The sequence below is a fragment of the Coturnix japonica genome, chromosome Z (assembly GCF_001577835.2).
Source record: "Coturnix japonica isolate 7356 chromosome Z, Coturnix japonica 2.1, whole genome shotgun sequence".
Classification (NCBI taxonomy): Eukaryota; Metazoa; Chordata; class Aves; order Galliformes; family Phasianidae; genus Coturnix; species Coturnix japonica.
The window spans coordinates 39,433,190-39,453,937 of record NC_029547.1 but is presented as its reverse complement, the minus strand read 5'-3'; the positions used below and the strand labels follow the sequence as shown (position 1 = coordinate 39,453,937).

Genomic DNA, 20,748 nt, shown 5'->3' with positions numbered 1-20,748 from the left:
AGCTGAGTGGCTGTGTGAGGGATTCTTGGATTCATTGAGGATTGCTTTGGATTTTGTCATGACTTGATCATTCTGGAGGTGTGTATCTGTAGTTTCTAACAATTTATTAGGCAGCCATCATTGCTGCCTGTTACTGTCCCACTCTCCGGGATCTTCTCAACTGATTACATCTGACTGTGGATCAAGGATGCTGCAGCCACCGTATGTCTTTTCCTGGGCCTAACAGAGGCCAAACTGAAGGCATTACCAGAGGAAAGGCATAACACAGAGAATTCAACTTAATATTGTCTTAACTTAAAGAGAGACAGAGTGCACATTCAAAGTCAACTTATTGTTTGAAAACAGGGAACAATCATATTATTTTTCCTTTCCATTTTCACTGGTCTCTTTCAGTGTTATAGAAGAAACTGAAGAAAACTCTGCTATGATGGTTACACAGTGTTTTGGCTATGGAAGAGAATACCAGTGATGTAGAGAATCACTGAGACAATTGTTGGATAATGAAAAGTGTCATGATTTTTTTTGTGTGTGTTTGGTAAAAATTGGGATTTGCTCTTAAGAGATGAGAGGACACTTGTAATTGACTCAGATCTTTCCTGTCTCCAGGTGAAGATGAATTCAGGGATTTATGACACAAATGTTAGCAGGACGAATATTGTTGAATGGTTCTAAAGAACCAATAGAGCTGGAAAGACGAGATGGAGAACCATCCAGCTTTAATCCATATATGGTTTGAATTTGCATAGACATTGAAAAGGAATTGTAGAGTTTAGGTCTATACAGGAATTTATATTTAATGCACTCGGATTTGAAGAGGAAATTAGTTCAATTAGTATCTTGGCCCTTTAAAAAAGATTGAGTTTCAAAAGCTTAAAAAGCATGTGTATATGCATTGTAAAGAATCCCATTTACGCAAATCTGTTTAGCAGCTAGTCCTGTAAATATGTTGATTTTGCTTCTGTACAGTCAACAAATGTACAGTTGGAAGAGTAGCACAGTTAGGATGGTACTTTACAGGTGTTATAGTTGGAAAGATTATCATGGTGGAAAAGAAACAATCAAGGAAGAAATGCTCACCTGTATCTGAAGGTCTAGGCTCACAGTGGAAAACTCCAAAAAGCAGGGATCTCCAGAAAGAGATCCTTCCCTAGTGTCAGTCAGCTCTTAAATGGGGTCTAGGGGATGTGCAGACAGGCTCCACTGCTTCAGGTCACGCAGCTGAATTGCCTTCACCTGAGCTCCCAAGGCTGACCCAGTCCTTGCCTCAGGTGTTCAATCAGTGGTTCAGGCAGTGACTCAACAGTTCCCATGCAGATGTAAATTGTTGCAAATCATGAGATAATCTGTAGCAGTGGAGCTATAAGACTGTCCTCTTACAAGAGAGTGTGTTCAGGAGTCCTACTGATGGCTCAATTATACAGAAATTGCAAAAAAATTTGTACTTTATTGTGATAACTTACAAATTTTTCTGCTCCACAGTAAGGTGGAGGTGCACAAGTCATGCTTGCAACAGCATGTCTTAGCAAATCATACATGGAAGAATGCGTATATCGCTTTTGACTTAAAAATCATATATCTAGGCTTAGAGAACTTCAGAAATGTCTTTGTCAAAAATAGATCTTTTTATTATTTTAAATTACATGTTTCTGTAGGAGATGTGCATAGTGTAACAGTGTACAAGTCAGTGACTATTCAAAACTATCTGTAGCTACTTGGTGCTTCAGAGCCTCCGTTTAAGTCTCTACTAGCATGCTGTCCATTAGTTCACTCCTTACGCTAGGTCCAGTGTAAATGTACATGTTTTAACATTTTATCCCGTATGCATGGTGTATTAAAAGTTCTTAATGATCATAAATGTATGTACACTTTTAATCACTTCAAATCATTCTGGATTTGAACATTTTACTTTCTAAGAATTCTGTGTTTGGGCATTTTGATCTGTACTTTTGAAAGCATGTCCTTAACCTTTATAGTTTCTCCAATTGCTTTTTTATGAAAAACATTTAAACATTTGATGTTTTGTGATGTGTTACTGACTTGTCTGCTTGTGGGGTTTTTTTTTGTTTTGTTTGATTGATTGTTTTTTTGCATTTAAAACTAACTTGTTTGATGGAAGTGCTGAAGTGTTATTTTACATATATATATTTTGAATTACAATTGAAGAAACTTAAAGATTGGTGTACAAGTCATAGCCTATTGGCTACATGAAGGTGATAATCATCTTTGTTTAATTTCAAATGAAAAAACAAGCATCAAGGTAAATCTTAATATTAGAGAATTTGGTAGTTCAGATTAAACTTCATGGAGAGTGACACTAAATTTCATAGGATTCTGTTCTTCATTAAAGAGTTTTGATGTGCCCTGTAGCATTGGCAGAGTTAATCCCATTCTTAGATTTGTGTCTGTCCTCAAGGAATAAGAAACCAAACATAAAAAGGCTCGTCAGAAATCATTCTTTGCCAACATGTTGTTCTCTTAGACATTTGTATTTGGGGAAATGGTCTTTAGATTTAAAATTTTCTTGTTATTTGCATTTGTTTGATTTGAAGTTTAAAATGTAAAATATCAGAAAAGCCAGTGAATAAGATGAACTTACCTGAGTAAGATCTTTCTTTTCACTAGTATTGAAAAAAGCAACTGATTTGCAGAAGCGAATTACTAACAGTTCTTTGTTCAGTACATATTTCAGTCTTATTTTTTCATTTTCTTTGTCCTCAACTTTCAGAACTCTCATACCTTATAATTAAAAAAAAAAAAAAAAAAAGTTCTTATTCTGATGTTTCATTTCTTAATGTTCTGAATTGGTACCTGAACTGTAAGCATTCATAAAAGACACAGAGTGTGAAGGCTTAAAAATATTTAGAATACATTTGCTAATCTTTAGAATATTATTAGTCTATTCTGTGTGTTCTGTAGCTTTCTCAACGTTTGGATTGAGTTATTCTTCTTTATTCTTTAGAGGCAAAAAACTATCTTCCTGTTTTCTGATGCCTCAAACGTCCACTATATTTTTTGTGTTGTTTACTTTAGCCTTGCAAGAGAGAACAGACTCTCAGGTAGCAATAGTGAAATATTGCTCAGGAGTGTAGAAATACATTCAGGAAGGGGTATGCTCAGCTGGAGCTGAAAATAACAAAAAGAGTCAAGAATTACAAGAGATACTATAGATGTGGTCATGGCAGCTTAGTCGTGAATGACTGTAAAGGCTGAAGTATTCTGGATTCTCTTTGTCTTGGTCAGCATAGGAACGGTCAGCTCCCAAGTCTGTGCCAAGAGGCAAAGAGCAATCTGCAGTAGTAGAGGAGGACTAAAGTAAGACCCATTTGTACAAGCTGGATACACAGATGTGCAGAATCTGATGGGATGCATCTGCAAGTTCTGGAAGAGCTGGTGAACTGGAGGGTCATTATCTGTTGGAGACTCTCTAGGTTGTTGGACTATCAGAGCAACTGGTGAAGGACAGTTGTTACACCAGCCTACTGTTTATGTCAACTGTGACCTGGATTTCTTGCATTGCTTTCTCTAGGGGGTGTATTGTCTGCCTTTACAGGTACCAAGGTTAGTGGATTTTTTAGTACTTATAAGCTGAACAATAATGTTAAAAGTTGGCCTTTTGCCTCAGTATGTTAATTCAGTATCATATTTTGTCATTTGGAGAAAGTAGAATATTAATTCACAGACTGCTTAATTACTCTGTGTGGGAATAAGCTGTGGATACCCTGTGATTCTTAACATTATAATTTAGAGTAGTGGATGTTTTGTTATCCTTCTAGAAAGCATAGTTATATCTCATAATTTCCTCATTAAACTGTTGCTGGGGTTGTTAAACATATTTCATATAGTGCCTCTGTGCTGTGCAGTTTTCGGTGTTCTTCCTTTTTTGGTTCTTGTGCACAAGATACTGAGAAATCAGATAGAATATGCACGAGATCATCTTCTGATGCTCTTGGAAGTCATTTCCTTAATGAAGTTTTGGAGTACAAACAGGACTGGCTCACTTTCTTTTTACCAGATCAAAGGGAAGCTCAAAGTGACCATGCTAGACTAAGAATTTAATATTTTACTGTACTTTAAATACCTGTCTGTGAGTTGCATCCTTTCCTCTTCACAGAGGAAAGGCACCTTGGGCCCTTTTTGACAGTTGGATGACTTCACTCTTTTATTGTGCCAGACTCCTAAAAGATTTAGCTTTAGTAAAAATATTGGGTATGGTTACAATTTTAAGTATGAGATATAAGCTGTCAATTTTCAAGCGTATTTTCATTTAAAACTTTTGCATCATATTATGAAAGCATGTGTTAAAGCAAAGTATGGAATAATACTGTACATGAGGATTTCTAAGCTTTTAAGTATGGTAGTCATGAAGTGAGGTTTATACAAGACATTGGAACAGGAATTTTGAAAAAAAAAAAAACCAACAAACAACACCTTTTCAACAATGTGTGAATTCTGTTCAGAACACGTGTGAAAATATATAGTATGCAAGAGGAGTCAGAATAATCACTGTAAAACTTGGTTTCTTTTGGTGCATTCTTGAAGTTAAATAGCCATCCCTGTCTTGTAGAAGTATAGGTGAGAAAATTCTAGTACATAGTAGCAATATGCCTGGATTCACATTCACAAAAAGACGTGTCCTGTGGTTTCATTGTGAAGTGGAAGTCAAACACATGCTGCAAAAACCTCACTAGACTGACGTTGTAGAACAGCCATCAAATGAATAGCCAATTTTAAACAAACAGAAAAAAAACAACATAGGATGTTAATTGCATCAAAGTTTTTACACTCACCATAAGTTTCAGTTCTTTTAACTGAAACACACAATTCTGTCTTCCCCCCAGTTTTTGTGGGAAAATACAGGAGTGATGGATTAAAGTGCAATAAATTTCCTTCGAGACTGACAAATCTCTCCAGAGATGTAGGTAATATTTAAAACATATGTCTTCCTCAGTGCAGTTTTAAGGGTTGATCTATGTATACCAGTTGCTTGTATGTTTACTGTCAAGCAGATCTTCAAAGGAATGCTGTTCGGGCTGCAGTTTTGAAATTAATGAGAAATCTGCATGGAAGTTATCTCCCATCAGATTACTTCATAAATTTAGATGTGCTGTTTCTCTGAATTGAGTTAATTAGAGTTTCTTCTCGGCTCTGCTCCTTATGTAGCTTTAGAAGGAAGCATACATTGTACTGTTCTTAATATGTCTCTTTTGGCCTGTATGAACAGCTCCTAGTAGTCAGAAAATGACATTGCATAGTCTTGAAAAGGGAGCTTGTAAAGCATTGAGAAGTACTGAGAAACAAGAAATGGTGAGCACAACCTCTAGAATAACAAGTAGTTTCAGTTGGTTTTATCTGTGTTTCTGAGTGGGTAGGGTTCAGTTTGTGGGACTAATTATCAAGATAATCAAAACAATGATTCACGCTTTAGTACAAACTGGATGCATATGGGAACACAATCACAGTGTTTGTCCAGTTCTGTATGAGTTAGTTTGCTTTAGCTTACTTGTAACTCAGGATTCCCTTTTCTTGCATTTCTGTGTAGGAGGCATTAAAGAACCCTGCTTTAGTGCAGTGTAGACAAGCAGTATAACTCTTAAGGTCTGTTGGGAGTTATAATGTGATGAGCAACAATGACAGCAGAGCAGGAGGATCCCAGACTGTACTGTGTGAGGATTTACTCAAATACAACAGTAAGCATAGAAGTAAAGGAAAAACAGCTGCTTACCTTCAGGAGACGTCCAACGAGATACCATTGCCTCATTGACAACCCTTAAATAAGGTCTGGGGAGGAGTGGAGCCAGGAATTCCCCTGAATTGGCCCTGCCTTCCTACCAGGTGCTTAATCACTGTTTCAAGCCCGGATTTAGTATTTCCGCCATGGTAGTGGATGTGGGTAGTAGATAGGCCAACATATCCACTTATTTTAGCTGTGATCCATGGGAAAGTTGCAGAGGTTCAGTCAATATTTTTTTCTGAATTGAAAATTTTAACGACGTTGTTGCTGTCAGGACTTGTGCAAATATTATTGTGCAAATATTATTTGCAGGTACTTTGAAGCACTCTACTTGGGATGACAGGAGGGGATCTTTGAAACAGCTGAGGGTGAATGATTCTTTACTGAGTAGATCAAGAAATTATTCAAGGATTCTTTGGTCAATGGTTTAAACTTACAGCAGGAATGAAATTATTAGGTCAGTGTCGGTTCTGCTGCCTATGAAAAATTGGATTGAATGGGTTTTAGTTTAAAAGTATTATCCAAAAAACTTTGGTTAGTGTGCTGTGGTAGGAAAGAGTTAGGAAAATAACTTTTTCTCTTACCTTGGCAGTTTTGAGGGAGAAATACTTTAAAGAGGAAATGTAAGATTTCAGAAATTGGTTAAGAAACTGAAATCAATTATTGTACTAGAAATTCTCCTTACAACTTTTCATTAATTTTAAATTAATGCAACTGCTATATTTTAATCAATTTGTATGGAATATATTGTTGAAACATTGTTGATTTTTGTAAATACCTTCAAGGAAGCGTATTTTAAATGCAGGTCAAAGACCAGAGTCTGTGTTTTTGTTTTAGGATTTATTTTTTTTTTAAGGAGTGGAGGCGTTGAATCCATTTTCTTAATAAGTTTGAATAACTTAAAATCTAAGAATTTCCTTAGTTTAATCTTAATAGTTCTGTAGGATTTTTGAGTCTGTAGCCTTTCCTTTGAAATTTACTTTTCAGCAGCATGCTAAGCAAGCAAGGATTTTGGTGTATCAGCAGCTTGTTATGCAGACAGTAGTATGCTTGTAGACAGAGTTGTAAAAGCAAATCCCAAACATAAAATGCTGAAATTGAAATGTTTTCATTTGTTCAGTTCCTGTATCAATGACTTTTATAGTAGGTATTGTCATCAAGTTTTGTAAGAATCCTTTCAGTAACAGAACTCTATACAATAATGCATTTGTGAAGACAGTTTGCAGCTTTGTTTTACTGAAGTGTCAATTCAGATTCATAAATGCCAATTTTGTTTGCTTTTGAGGTTCCTGTCAAGATTTTTATATGCACTTTGAGTTACTAAGGTGGCAATTCTTAAGAGTTCTAGCATTTTCCTGTAGCATGCAGGAAACTTGACTGCAGGAATTTCAGGCATACACCGATTGCCCTGTCACTCTGTCTTCAATTGCAGTAAATCAGGAAGTTCCGTGGAAGCTTTTAGAAGGATATCTGATGTTATAAATGCTACTTCATGTTTTTTATTGGGAAACACACCAATGTGTGCCTCATTGATATACATAGAATAACAATGGTGAAATGAGTCTCTTTGGTGTCATGGATTTAATGTTTTTTGTTTTGTTTTGTTTGTTTGTTTGTTTTAATTGGACATATTACTGTAAAATGACATCTGGATATTTGTCAAAAAGTGTGAGGTTGAAATATTGATCTTTCAAAAAAAACCCAAGTAGATTAGAATTGCTGTAATGGCTAAAACTGTATTTGATGTGCAGCTAGCATGAATTAAGTCCAGAAAGATACAAAAAAGGAACATAAGACTGCTTAGTTTTAAGTCAGAGTTAACATTTTTACTCAACTGAAGTTGGATGCATTTTCCTGGTATTTTCATTCTTAGGGTAGAGAAACAGAGAAGTGATTTTTTGTTTTGCTTTTTTTAATTGATTATTTGGTCAAGAAGTTGTACTCGACTCAGTGTAGAAGATTTTATTTAGGTATATGTTGTCTGTTACTGTAAAAAAATATGCATTCTAAGTACTTCATCATATTCCAGTTAAAGAATAACAACAAGGACACAATAAGAATGTGGCGTAACTATCATACTTTGTGACACAGATGAGAAAATAGAAGTACATATCAAATGAAGTGTTAACCTAGCTTTATTCTTATTAATATGAGAAGAAACACCACTGCAAAGAGTGTATTTAATGAAAATCTACTGTGTAATCTGACCTTTTTCTTACGATAAAATCCTGTGTTTTCCTTGCAATCTGTGGAAAATAAATGATAGAAATGACCAATTTGAACCATTAATGTCCCAAAGTAGACTTTTTTTTTTCTTTCTTTTTTTTTTTTTTGCATGTAGCTATATTTCACTTGACTAAAAACAAATGTACAGTACTGCATACAGTTTGCTAACATGTATATGAAATGTCACTTTCAGGTGCTGACCTTAAAGAAAGAGCAAAAATGCATTCAAGCGAAGTTGGTTCTTTTGTCTCAAAAGCAAGAGCAACTATTAATGAGATGGGTATGTAAACTGTCCTTTGAACGTTTTTAAAACACAATCTGTAAAACATTAGATCAACATGCTCGGTTAATACTTGATAGGTAGTAAGATATCCACAGATGTTTATATTGGTAAGTATGAGTCATGATGCATTACTACTTTAGAATTTGCCTCAAAGAGTTGGACTTGATTGTTTAGAATGCTAAAAAAGCTAAGTCTCAACTGCAACAGAAGTTACTCGTCCTGCTGTTTTTGTAAAGGATGGATTGTTCTGTGATGTCCAAGTGCTTTGGAATTTATTACTGCATTCTTCTGTTTGGTTGTCTTTCATTACTGTATCCCAGTGCAGAACCCAGTGTTTAGCTTGGTTGAGTTTCATGCCATTGCTGGTTGCCCAGTGTTGGAATTTGTCTAGATTCCTCAGCAAGGCCTTTTGTCCAACAGCATCTCCCGGTTTAGTGTTGTTAGTAAACTTGCTGAAGGTGTGTTCCACTCCAGCATTTAGATCACTGATAAAAATATTGAATAGAACTGGCCCTAGAATGGCACTGAGGAGTACCACCAGTGTCTGACCAGCCAGATGTAGCCCCATTTGCAGCCTGTAGACCTCTTCAGTTCAGTCAGCTCATCACAAAGTGTATGATGAGTCAGTTTATCTCATGCTTTGATAATGTGTCCAAAAGGATGCTTTGAGGGACAGTATCAGAACTGTTATTATAATCCAGAAATACATCGCCTGACACCTTGTTTTCATCCACCAAGCAAGTGACTTTTACATAGAAGGAGATCAGATTACTAAGGCAGGGACATGCCTTTCAGTATCCCCCGGGGTAATCTTCTCATCAGCTTTCTCAGGGACTGAGGTTAGACGACAGATTTGTACTTTTCTGGGCCTGCTCCATGGAGCTGGGTATAACACTGGATAGCTTCTAATCAGCAGGGCCCTCTTCGGGCTCTTAAGACCTTTGGTAAACTGTTGAGAAAGGTCCAGTCAGTAACAACATCTGCTAACTCCCTCAGTACTCCGGGGTGAATCCCATCAGACCCTGTTAATTGATGGACATTCAGCTGATGGAACTGTTGCTTCAGAATTTCACTGACTGCAAATGAAAAGTCACTGCTGTCCTAGTTACAGCTCACCACCTCGGAGGAATGGACTAATGTACATTAATCAGTATTATTAAATACTGAAGCAAAAAAGGCAATAAATACCATAACATTTTTCTCCTTTTAAGATGACTATCTTCATGTAGTATCAATCAAATGTTTTCTTTGGAACTCCTCTTTCTGTTAATATGCATTTGTTCTGATGTAGTAAAACCTGTCAGTAGTTAAGAATTTTATTTCAAATTGATTTGTACCAATTTTTGATAGTAGTAATTCTGTAAACTACACTGAATTCTCCATTGTATCATTGCATTTCTATAGCTATACTGATCTGTTACTGTATAACTGTTTTTGAACAAGGCTTTGCAAATTCTTTATCAGAAAGAAAAATCAAGAATGCAAAGTCTGAAACAATTATTTCATATATTTAATTTGTATAAGCAACATGTTTTGTCCCTTAAACTTCTCAGATTTTTGGATGTGAAAAGAATATCTATAAAATGTTTTTTACTTTTAAAAGCCGAATTCTAACTGATCACTGTAGAATTGGAAATGAAGCAAAAAACCAAACAAACGAAAAATCAAACTAAACCCACAGCAAAAATGAAAACAGTGAAAAATCTGTTGTTTCTCAGATGGAGGCTCTATATGCACCTAATAACGTTGCATCAGATCTCAGCTTGGCAGAATGTTAATGGGGTAAAACCAGTTTGTTTTCACAAGTAAATGACAGACTGCTGAAGAATAAGTTTTTAGTTAGGTTCTTCATGGAGGTATTTGTATGCTTGATTGTTACCCTGACTTTGAAATGAAGTAGATCCTCAAGGCTTGTATTTAAAATAAAACAAACAAACAAACAAACAAAAAAAAAAGCAAAAAAACCCCACAAGTAAAATATCTAGAAATGAATAGATAATTTCCTTCAGCAAGTATTGTGTTTCATGCTGAGGCTTGTCTTTTTGGATTGCAAAGCAAGAAGCAATGGGTTGTTGTTCTTAGCTATTTTGTAAGATTTTTAGGAGGATTTCATAGCTGTAAGTTATTTCTAATCGTTTCTTGAACTGAAGTTACTGGAAATACTTTCTGAGCTGTAGTTAAATAGGGGCAATCAACTATTTGTTCTTGGTTTGGGTTTTTTTTGGTTTTTTTTTTTGTTTTGTTTTGGTTTTTTTTTTGTGAGAAAATTCCTGAGACCTGAAGAAGTGTTCAAATTAGGCATTTTTCACTAAATAACTGGAAAATACAAGCAGCGTTTGTTGCTTTATGTTACTTCTAATTTGGTAAGACTGTAAGACAATCTTCAACTTAATTAAGGTTCCTTTGAAAGTGTTTTGAATACTGAGTATGTAAGCAAATTGTCAGTGTTACTGGAAGTTTTAAAGTGGGTCACTGTGGTAACAGTGAATATATTGAAGTTTAGGAAAGTAAGGAGTGTTTTCACTCATGCTCTCTGTAGTCTTTTTGTCAAGAAAGAGGCATGAAAGTGTGAGTAAATAGCCTTAGTATTTTAGAATGTAGGTCACTGAAATATCTGGATAGAAAAGTTTGTGGGAGTCTGTAGTAACTTGTAATAGACAAAATTGCAGATAGGAAAAGGGAAAGAATTTGAACATGTCCCTTGCTAGATGCTGAAAGAACAGTTTTGTGTAGGTTGCATGAAAGGTTCTTGGGTTTTCCCCAACCAAAATAATGACAATTTGTTGTTCAGGATTAAAGAAGAATGAGATCTCACTTCCCATGCTTTATTTTAGGTTGTGTATTCATACACGTATATAATATGTATGTAAGGTTTTCATCCTTTTCATGCATTCCTTCTTTATATGTATTTGAGATACTGTTTTTTGAACACATTGTGCAAAAAATAGGAGGGCTGCTCTGAAAATGGTGCCTACTATTTTATTATGCTGGCCCACAACGTCAGGGGTGGATATTGGAGGTGTAGCAGTACAGCTTGAACCTTCCCACTGATATCTCGTTACGTTCTGTTGCCACGTGACGCATGGCAGTCTGACAAAATGACGTCTGACTATGAGTGCATATGGATCAAAGGTGTGTCTTTGAATTCCTCCATGCAGAAAAAAGGCACCCAGTGACATTCATCGATGTTTGCTGAAGATTTATGGAGACCAAATAGTGGTAGTGAGTTTTGAGTTTCGGAAGTGCTGACTGCAGTGTAAAAGACAAGCCAAGCTCCAGTGGGCATGCTCAGTTCTCAAAGCACAAAAGGAAGAGTAACGCAATCATCAGTTCTGCATGAATCAGCAGATCAAAACCAGGCAACTGAAACTGAACATTGGCTTCAGTGTGTTGGAAATGATGGTGGCAATGTTGAAATATCACAATTTGTTCCAAGTGGTTCCAGTTCCAGGAATAGAAGGACACCTCACTCAAGTTTCTCAGGACCTGTTTAAACAGTATGAGGCTGAAGGTGACAGTTTCCTGGATCACATCATTACTGGTAATGAGACATGGTGTCACCACTACAAGATGAGGTCAGACCAGTAGCCCATGGAGTGACAGCACAAGTGAATTGCCTGTTGTAGAAATAAGTTCAAGATGCAGCTCTTAACAGTGAAAGTGATATGTACTGACTGTTCTGATAGACAAGATGTGGGTGATCCTTCTAGATTTCCTGGTACCTAGAGAAACTATCAACTCTTACTCCTAAATTGTGATGCTGCCTAAACTGAAGACTTGAATGTCCAGTGTCAGGTCGGAGGAAGACAGCCTTTCACTTGCACACCAGGCCCCATACCAGTTTGAAGACTGCACACAGCTAATGGTGGTGACTGCTGAAAAATTGTGTATTGCAGCTGAGAATTTGCTCTATCAAATAGTGAATGCTATTTTGCTATTCAAGTCTGCTGTAGTTTCCGTGGAAAGGAAGCATAGAAGCAGCTTACATACTGACATTTATTGGACTGATCTTATGCTTTTCTGAGAGATCTTAGTTTGAAAATTTAAACTGTTGTTCCTTCCATTGGGAATGATAGAAAATAATTTAAAAGTGAGTTTTAAAAATGGCAAATTAGACTAGATTGGTGCATATGGTGTAATGTTATCGGTTACTCTTACAGATAGGAGTGAACATTAATTTTTTAGTGAGAGGTTCTCACTTCTTCTTTTCTTCTTCTGAAGAACTTGTCTGGCATTACAGAACCTAATTTTAGTAGAGCTGGTGGGCTGTTTTATTTGCATTGGATTACTCACAATGAATTAGTACACTGAAAAAAAATTGTGATAGTTTTCCTGCCCAGTAACAACCCAAATGTTGTGGGGTGGTTTTAGGGAAAACAATTTTGTAGTGATAATCTGCAATTGCAGAATGTATATCCCTGCTATATAGCTAGGGGACAATATTTCATGTTTTCCATTTTGTCTTTATCTGAACTTAATGCTGCTATCTCATTTAAAATGTGTTATTCTTTTTGATTTTCAGAAGTAGATCATGTTTTGGTAATTGTACTTGTGTTCAGATGTCTGACCTAGTAAGGAAATGTGTCTTTCCAATAGTATTTTTAGTAAAAAGAATGTAATTCATCTTTACAGACAAAATACAGGAAAAGTTAATTACATCTTGAACAGTTGGTTAAACGTTTTTCAATTGACATGCCTTGTCGTTCTTCAGTTCCTGTTAATTTCATTATGTTTAAAATCCTTGCACTAGTGATTTTGTAAAAGTCTGTAGCATCATTTTGGAATACAACTGCAGAAGAGAATTTTCAGGAAATTAAAAGCATACTTTGCTTGTCTGTATGGGATTAATTTATGACTTCTTGCTAAATTTGGGTAAAGCATTAAGACTGCAGTAAATAGCACTTAGTATAAAAATAAACATTTTTAAAAAGCTGAAAATATTGCACTGAGCTGTTAATTGCAGTTTTTAGACCTTTAAGTTGGAAGGAAAAAAAAAATCAAAATAGGCTATATTTTTAGCAGTGGTTGCATCTGCTAAAATTATACCAGAGTTGTGTGGGTTGTTATGTGTTGGTTTTTTTAACTTTTTCCTTTCCTTGTCTTTTCCTCCTCCTTTCCTCCTCTCTTCCTCCTCCTTTCCATACTGGGAATAAAACTGTGTGTCCACTACCATATTCAGTCTTAAGACTGTTCATTACTGATGGAGGAGCGGCTTTTCTCAAGGGAAGGGGGAAAAAAAAAAAAAAAAAAAAAGAGGAAAAACTATTAGAGAAAAACTTTAAAAGACTTCTTGGAACCATGTACAAGAAACCAGTCCTGATTAAATGAAATCTTACAGACTTCCAGGATCCTCATTTCCTTTGTATTTTGGGGAGAGAAAAATGCTCTTGTTAAGGATCAGATCTCTAGCCTGTGTTATTTGTTGTTTGTTATCACTGTCAATTACAGTCGTCTTGTTCTTTGAGTGCTTTTTATTTTATTGAGAGCAGACGCAAACCTGTATTTACAGACTTTTTTTCCCCGTCTTTACAAATTCTCTGTTAGTCTCAATTTACTTAAGAAGAGTTATCTTGTTCATCCTTTATAGAATCATCTGCTCTCCAAAATATTTGTTATTTGACAATTCATGTTTATGTATTCGTGGAAATTCTTAGGTTGTGCATGTTTTGGAGACAGGTTGTTTAAACATGAACTTAGAGGTCCTAAGAGTGGAATCCAGATTGTATATTTCTGGTCTGCTAGCACCTTACCTTTTTTTTTGTGGTAAAATCTTAACAGTATCATTGTTACGATCAACAATTGGGATTGTTCAGCCTGGAGAAGAGGAGGCTCAGAAAGGTCTTATAATCGTCTATACCTGAAGAGAGTCTGTAAGAGGATGGAGCCAAGCTCCTCTCACTGATGCCCAGCATCAGGACAAAAGACAGTGGGTGCAATCTGAAACACAGAAGGTTTTACTGAACGTCAAGAAACACTTCTGTGCTGTACAGATGATGGAGCTTTGGCACAGGGTGCCCAGCGACGTTTGTGGGATCTCCTCCTTGGAGATCTTTGGTAGCTGCCTTGATATGGTGCTGGGTAAGGTGCTCTGGGTGTCCTTGCTTGAGCAGGGACTGGATGGGATTACCACCAGAGGTCCCTTCCAGCCCTTAACTGTTCTGTGTCACATTGCCTTATTTTGGAAGCCTCAGAAACTCAAATAGTATGGAGGTTTGGCTAATAATACAAGTCCCAGTACAGTAGTAGAAACCCCAAGGAAAGAAGCTGACTACACAAAAAGGAGTGAGGCAGTATCTCTATTTTCATTTGATAAAATGAAATAAAATATACTTTACAGTTTCATATGCAACTACACGTTACAATTATGCAATTAAAAATGTACTTAATTCCCACATTAAATTTATTCTTTACTGATTGTTGTGCTGTGAAATTTCACCTCACAGACAAGCAGTGAGAAACAGAGACATGTATCTAACCAACAAATTTACCCTTCTTCCTGTACCATAAAGTCATACAGAATGAAGGAATATCCTGAATTGGAAGGAGTCCACAAGAATACAGATTTCAACTCATGACACAGGTCTTTAATTGTCCTTCAAAAGAACTTACTATATAGAGAAAAAGGTTATATTTGATGAAGTAATCTATTGAGATTGACATAGCTAGCTCATGCATTGACTGTTAAAGCTGTCCTCCAGTATGTCTGCTGTCCTTCTCTTCCCCCTTTAGGTAAATTCGGGAAATTCCAGCTCATCCTGATAGTGTTTGAAATTGTATGTTACAGGGTAGCAGACTTGTTAGTCTGACTTCAGTATCTGGGAAGATTTAAAGAATACATGTATTATCAGGCATGGTGAATTCTTCCCTTAATAATGTATTATCCTTTTACAATAAGGAGGGTGGATGAAGTATTTCTGGATTTTAGTCAGGGCTTTGTTACTGTTCTTCATGGCATCCTTCTGGACACATTGTTAACTGTAAGGTGAGCTGGTTGATGTTACACAGGGTTATGAATTAGCTGAATGGCAGATCTCAAAAGATTGTATAGTAAATAAGGCTTCATCTGTCTGGTGACCAGTCACTAGGGGTGTCTCTGTTATTCCATTCCATTGCACTCCTGAATAAGAGTGGCTAATTTTTTTAGCTCTTATTTTCTTTGTCTCAATTTCTAGTCCTGTATCTAGATGTAATTGTTATTAAAGAGTAGCAACTCTTGATGTGGTAGAGAAAACACCGTGCTCTGTGGTATCCAGGAAATCCTAAGCTCACTGTTCAGGCATTGCTACAGGTTTCAACTTCAGAATAGCACATTCAAATCTTGTATAGCACATGCATTTTGCCTAGATAAAGTGCTTGTTGAAGTTGGCTGATGGAGCTTTGACAGCATTACAGAGAGAGACTGTTTCTTTTGCAGTGTTGGGTGAGCGGATTGAAAGTATTGCGTAATACAGGTGGTCCCCTGAAGGTGGACCCCTGGGGGCTACCATTCCTCACAAGTCTCCATCTTGACATATAGCTGTGACGATCAAACAATTCTTTATCCATTGAATAGTGCAGCCTTCAAATCTGTATCTTTCCAATTTAGAGATAGAAATGCAGTGTGGGACAGTATCAGAGGCCATGCAGAGAAAGAGATTGTTCAGTAGCTAATGAGAAAGAATCAAACGCAATTCAGTTTCTTTTCAGAGGTTAGCTTTTTGACTGCAGTTTTGTACAGAGGTTTTAATGAATTATTTAGAGGGCTCTATAAATTACATAAGATCCTGGGCACTAGAATGCAGGTAACTTCCACTTTCCTTTGAGAAAGTCCTCTGTGGTGTGCAGTTCCTGTCTTCTAGGAGAAGTACGCAGAACTGGAGCATTAACTCTTTAACTCACAGTGCAGTACATGATGTTATATATGAATACTGATAGCCCAGAATCAAAAAAAACATGGCAGGGCTGAAGCATCTCCCCTGTGATGACAGACTGAGGGAACTGTGGCTCTTCAGCCTGGGGAAGAGAAGGCTCCGAGATCTTATAGCAGCCTTCCAATACCTGAAGGGAGCCTACAGGAAAATTCAAGGCCAGGCTGGATGGGGCTTCGAGTAACCTGGCCTAGAGGGAGGTATCCCTTTCTTTAGCAAGGTGACTGGAACTAGATTTTCTTGAAGCTCCTTTCCAAACCGAACTGTTCCATGATTATCTGATTCTGTGATTTTGACTGTCATGTGCAGCTGTCACATCACAAAATAATTACATTCAGGGAAGGGGGGCTGAATATTGGCTTCATAATGTTAGAAACATTGAAATATTGTAAGGTTTGCTCCGGGTGAGTCCTGTGAATGCTCACATGGGACCAGGAAGAACAGCACATTCAACTTTCTCAGGACCTGTTGAACCAACACAAGGTGAAGGTGGCAGTTTTCTGGATTGCATCATTGCTAGTGATGAAATGTGCAGACACCACTACAAGCTAGAGTTGAACCAGCAGTCTGTGGACTGGCAACATGTAAATTCCCCTTTGAAGAAAAAGATCAAGACACATCCTTAAGTGGTTAAAGTGATGTGCATGATCTTCTGGGCTAGACAAGGAAGGAGTGATCCTTCTGGATTTTCTGAAGTCCGGGCAAACAATCAACTCTGGCTGCTACATCGTGATGCCAGCTTAGCTGAAGGCTGAAACTAACAGAAGCAGGCCAGAGAAAAGGACAGTTCTTCTCTTCCCAGACTCCATACCATTTTGAAAACTATGGACCACAGTGCTAGGCAGTCCTACCACACACACTGTATTCAGTCCCTATTGACTTCCATCTATTCAGGCTGGCAAGAGTTGGACTGTCTAGGCAAGATTTTCCTGGCAGTTAGTGTCATAGTAGATGTGAAGCAGTGTGTCACTTCTTTTGGTGCAGATTTTTGCAAACAGGGTGTGCAGGCCCTTGCTCATCATTGGCAGTTTTTGCCAGTGCATAGCTAGGGGTGGTGACTGTGCTGAAAAATAGATTTTTGTAACTGAAAATTTGCTCTATGGGTGTTGTTGTATTGTAGTTTCCATGGAAATAGGAAACATTACTTTTGGAGTAAACTACATAGAAGTATTTCTTGTGTATGTAGTAAATCTGGCTCTGCTGCTGTCTTAAAGATAATGTATAGTGAAATGGAGCCTGCTTTTTTGTTTTTACACTTAAAATCTTTGTCTTTCTTATTGATTAAACACCGATGGTATAGTAGTAAATGAGTATTGGCTCTGATTTGGGTTTTGCTGAGTGAGTGTTTATACAGGATATACAGTGCGTTAGTATGTGAAGTAAACCCTTTTGAACTCATTGAGGTAGTTATTCACCCTTTTCTATACCCTTTCTCTGAACAGCTTAGTGTTATGGGGAGTGGGAGCTGCAGTTATTCCATAATGCTTCATCTCTGCTGCTCTTCCATGGTCATTCTCTGTCCCTCTTCCACATGGAACCTCCCCATGGAATTCTCCTCTTCCCTAACTGGTCCTTCTTGGGCTTCCCACAGGCTGCAGCTCTCCCAGCATTGCACCAACACAGTGCTGTACCCTTCAGACTTCAGATGGGCAGCATCTCTCCCTGCCCTCTTGCCCCACCGCAGGCTGCTCCCCATGGGCTGCAGCTCTGGGCCGGACTGCTCCTGCAGGAGTGTCCATGGGATGTGTGTCCTCCAGACCTCATCGCCTGCTACTCCATGGGCTCCGCTGTGGGTGCATGGGGAGATATGCACCATACGGTTCCTGTGGGCTGCAGGGAGACAGCCTGCTCCTCTGTGGGCCTCTCCTGGGCTGCAGGGAGCTTCTGCTGTGTGCCTGGAGCTCCTCCTGTCCTCCTACACTGGCCTGGTTGCCTGCAGGGCCACTTCTGTTTCCCACCCCTCTCTCCAAACTGCTGATGCTTAGCAGTTTTCTCTTTCTTATATCTGCTCTCCCAGAGTGCACCCAGGATTGCCCGTGGCTCAGCTCTGGCAGCAGTGTTTCCCTCTATTTTATGAACTGTTGTTTTTTTTTCCCCATAGTTTTCCTGTACTTTGAAGAAGATGTAATGGTATTTCAGAGATGCTCTTTATAAGACTGATGGTAAGTGGTACTTTGTTTTTCCCCAGCTAATCTTCCAGTACCAACTATTGCTGCAATAGATGGAGCGGCGTTGGGTGGTGGCCTGGAACTTGCTTTAGCCTGTGACATAAGAGTGGCAGGTAAATCTGAAACTGTTAATTAAGCATAGTATTATTAGTATTACAGAAGGCTTAACTAATTTTTGCCTGGACAACAGTCTTATAAAAATGACTTTGTTTTCTAACATTGCTTATAACCAATTACTTAAAGAGATTTAGCAGAAACTTGGCTGAAATAGTTGCTAATAATTAATTTCATAACACTGACCATGAGTATTTTTTACTGTGTTCTGTTTTATTATTTTTTGTTTTAATAGCATGCTTGTAATATGAAAATTATTACTGTACAGAACTTGCCTTGCTGGGATATTTTATTAAAGGCAGCTGAGTTGTATCTCTTAAAGCATTTTTCATAAGAAAGTACTTACAATGTGATTTGTTCTTCTTTATTAAGAAAATGTAACAAATTAACATTCTTGTGGGATATTATTACATATTTTACAAATTGTTTTTTAATGGACTGTAGCAACAGCTCAACCTTTTATTTTTTTTAGCATCTTCTGCTAAGATGGGCCTAGTTGAAACAAAGCTGGCAATCATTCCAGGTGCAGGTATGAAATTTTGCTATTGTTAACATAATCAACATGTGCTCTTGGTACTTGATTTCTATCTGTTTGTAAAGTTCAGCTTATTTTCATGTCTCTATTAGGGATCATTGGCCTGTTTTTAGAGTTACTACACATGTTTGTTTCTAAAAGTTAATTGATGATTACAATGATTACATTGTAAGGAAGTGGCACTTTTATTTTCAAAGTTCCATTAACTAAAGAATTACTAAGTGATTCTGTAAAAGAGATTTGATTTCTTGATCTGAAGGCTGAGTAATTTTGTTGAGGGTCAGACTAGGCAAAAAGGTAGCGTTGTCAGTGTACAAAAATGATAATTTAATTAGTGGTCCACTTTTATGTACCGTCTACTACTTTAGGTTGCATATCCTGTTTTCATGCTGCTTGTGAATCAGTTGTAAGGAATTTAAAAGCTGAAAAGATAAGGGAACAGATCCTTTGTCTAGACAAAAAATTGTTGTGGAAGGTAAGTTTACTGGCTTTTTCAGGATTCATGATGAATTAAAGTTAATAAAGTTGCAGAATAACTAATATTTGCTTCAGTCTTTATGTTATGAAATCCAACATATCTGCCTTTCTGGGGAAAGGGTAGTACCCTGAAAACAAATCTATCTTCCTGACCCCCACCTGGTCTTGGAAATCATTTTTTGAAGTTCTGGGAAACTTTCTTTGACCTGTTTGTTTCCTAATGAGTGGTGACTATTTTGAAATAGTATCTAATTCCAATGACTAGTATTGTAGCTCACTTAGAGAGGAGAGTTAAAAATACCTTGATCAAAGCACTGATGTGAACTTTATGTAAGATACTGTCTTATCCTGTTACTCATATACGATGATTGTACAGTTTCATTTCAAATGCTCTTATAGCTATTGTTGAGTTGTGATTTCAGCTGATAATTGCTCCCCGTCTCTTCTTCACCTCTGAAGTCAGAGCTACGTTTTGCTTAACAGTAACAGAATTGGTGACTGGACCTTTCTTAGACAATTAAGATGAATTATGTAGTTGATTTAAGGATAGATTTCCTTCAGGTATTACTTTAATTAAATAATGTGCCTTTGCAATTATGTCCAAGTGAAAAAAAGGACAAAAAATGCAGTTGTTTTTTGGCATTTTTTTCACTTGGTTGGCTCATTCCACCCCAAGGAATTGTGCAGGACAGTACTGTCCAGGAAACTCAGGTCAGGCTGTCCAAATAGTCTCAATATTCAATTTACTGAGTTTGTTTGAGGTTTCCATACTTTGTGTTATTTCTAGATGTTTCAAATTTGTAATGCTTTCAGCTTAAAAAGCTAAGCAACTGAGTCATGAGGAGTTCTGCTGGAGGCCTCATTCAGAATGCTTTACTGCTACCCAGAGACAGTGGTTTGAAAAATCTTTTGTTTTCTTACTCTTGTCATGCTCTGAAGATATGTCTTCACCTCTTTGCAAATACGGTGTATTTTACCAAGTCAGAATGCCTTTTAAACCTGTATGTTCAGTGATAAGCTTTTCCTTGCTCCTATCAGACCACTTTTGCTGAATGTATTTCATCTTAGCAGAACTTTTTCTGATCAGCCTGTACTTGTATCACTGTAAATAACCATTGAAAAAGTAAAGAAATTTAGGAGATCATTTAGGGAAAGAAATAAGTTAGGACCACTTTAATCTTAGACTTTGTGGGTAAATTGAACATTTTCTTATAGTGCTTATTGCCCTGAAGCAAAGGAGGCCAGGGCAGTGGAGCTGAAAAGAGAAATTTAGCCATTAAGACATATCAGTCTCTTTCTACTACCAT

At 37.2% G+C, this 20,748-nt stretch overlaps 1 protein-coding gene across 1 annotated transcript in view; it reads left to right on the top strand.

The window, feature by feature from the left end:
- The window catches only part of AUH (AU RNA binding methylglutaconyl-CoA hydratase), a 97,026-nt gene that overhangs the window by 27,453 nt on the left and 48,825 nt on the right, over positions 1–20,748 (top strand). The window contains exons 4-6 of the mRNA XM_015849381.2: positions 8,151–8,237; positions 18,336–18,428; positions 18,902–18,958. Coding sequence (XP_015704867.2) covers positions 8,151–8,237; positions 18,336–18,428; positions 18,902–18,958 — 237 coding nt within the window. The remainder of the gene's footprint in view (positions 1–8,150; positions 8,238–18,335; positions 18,429–18,901; positions 18,959–20,748) is intronic.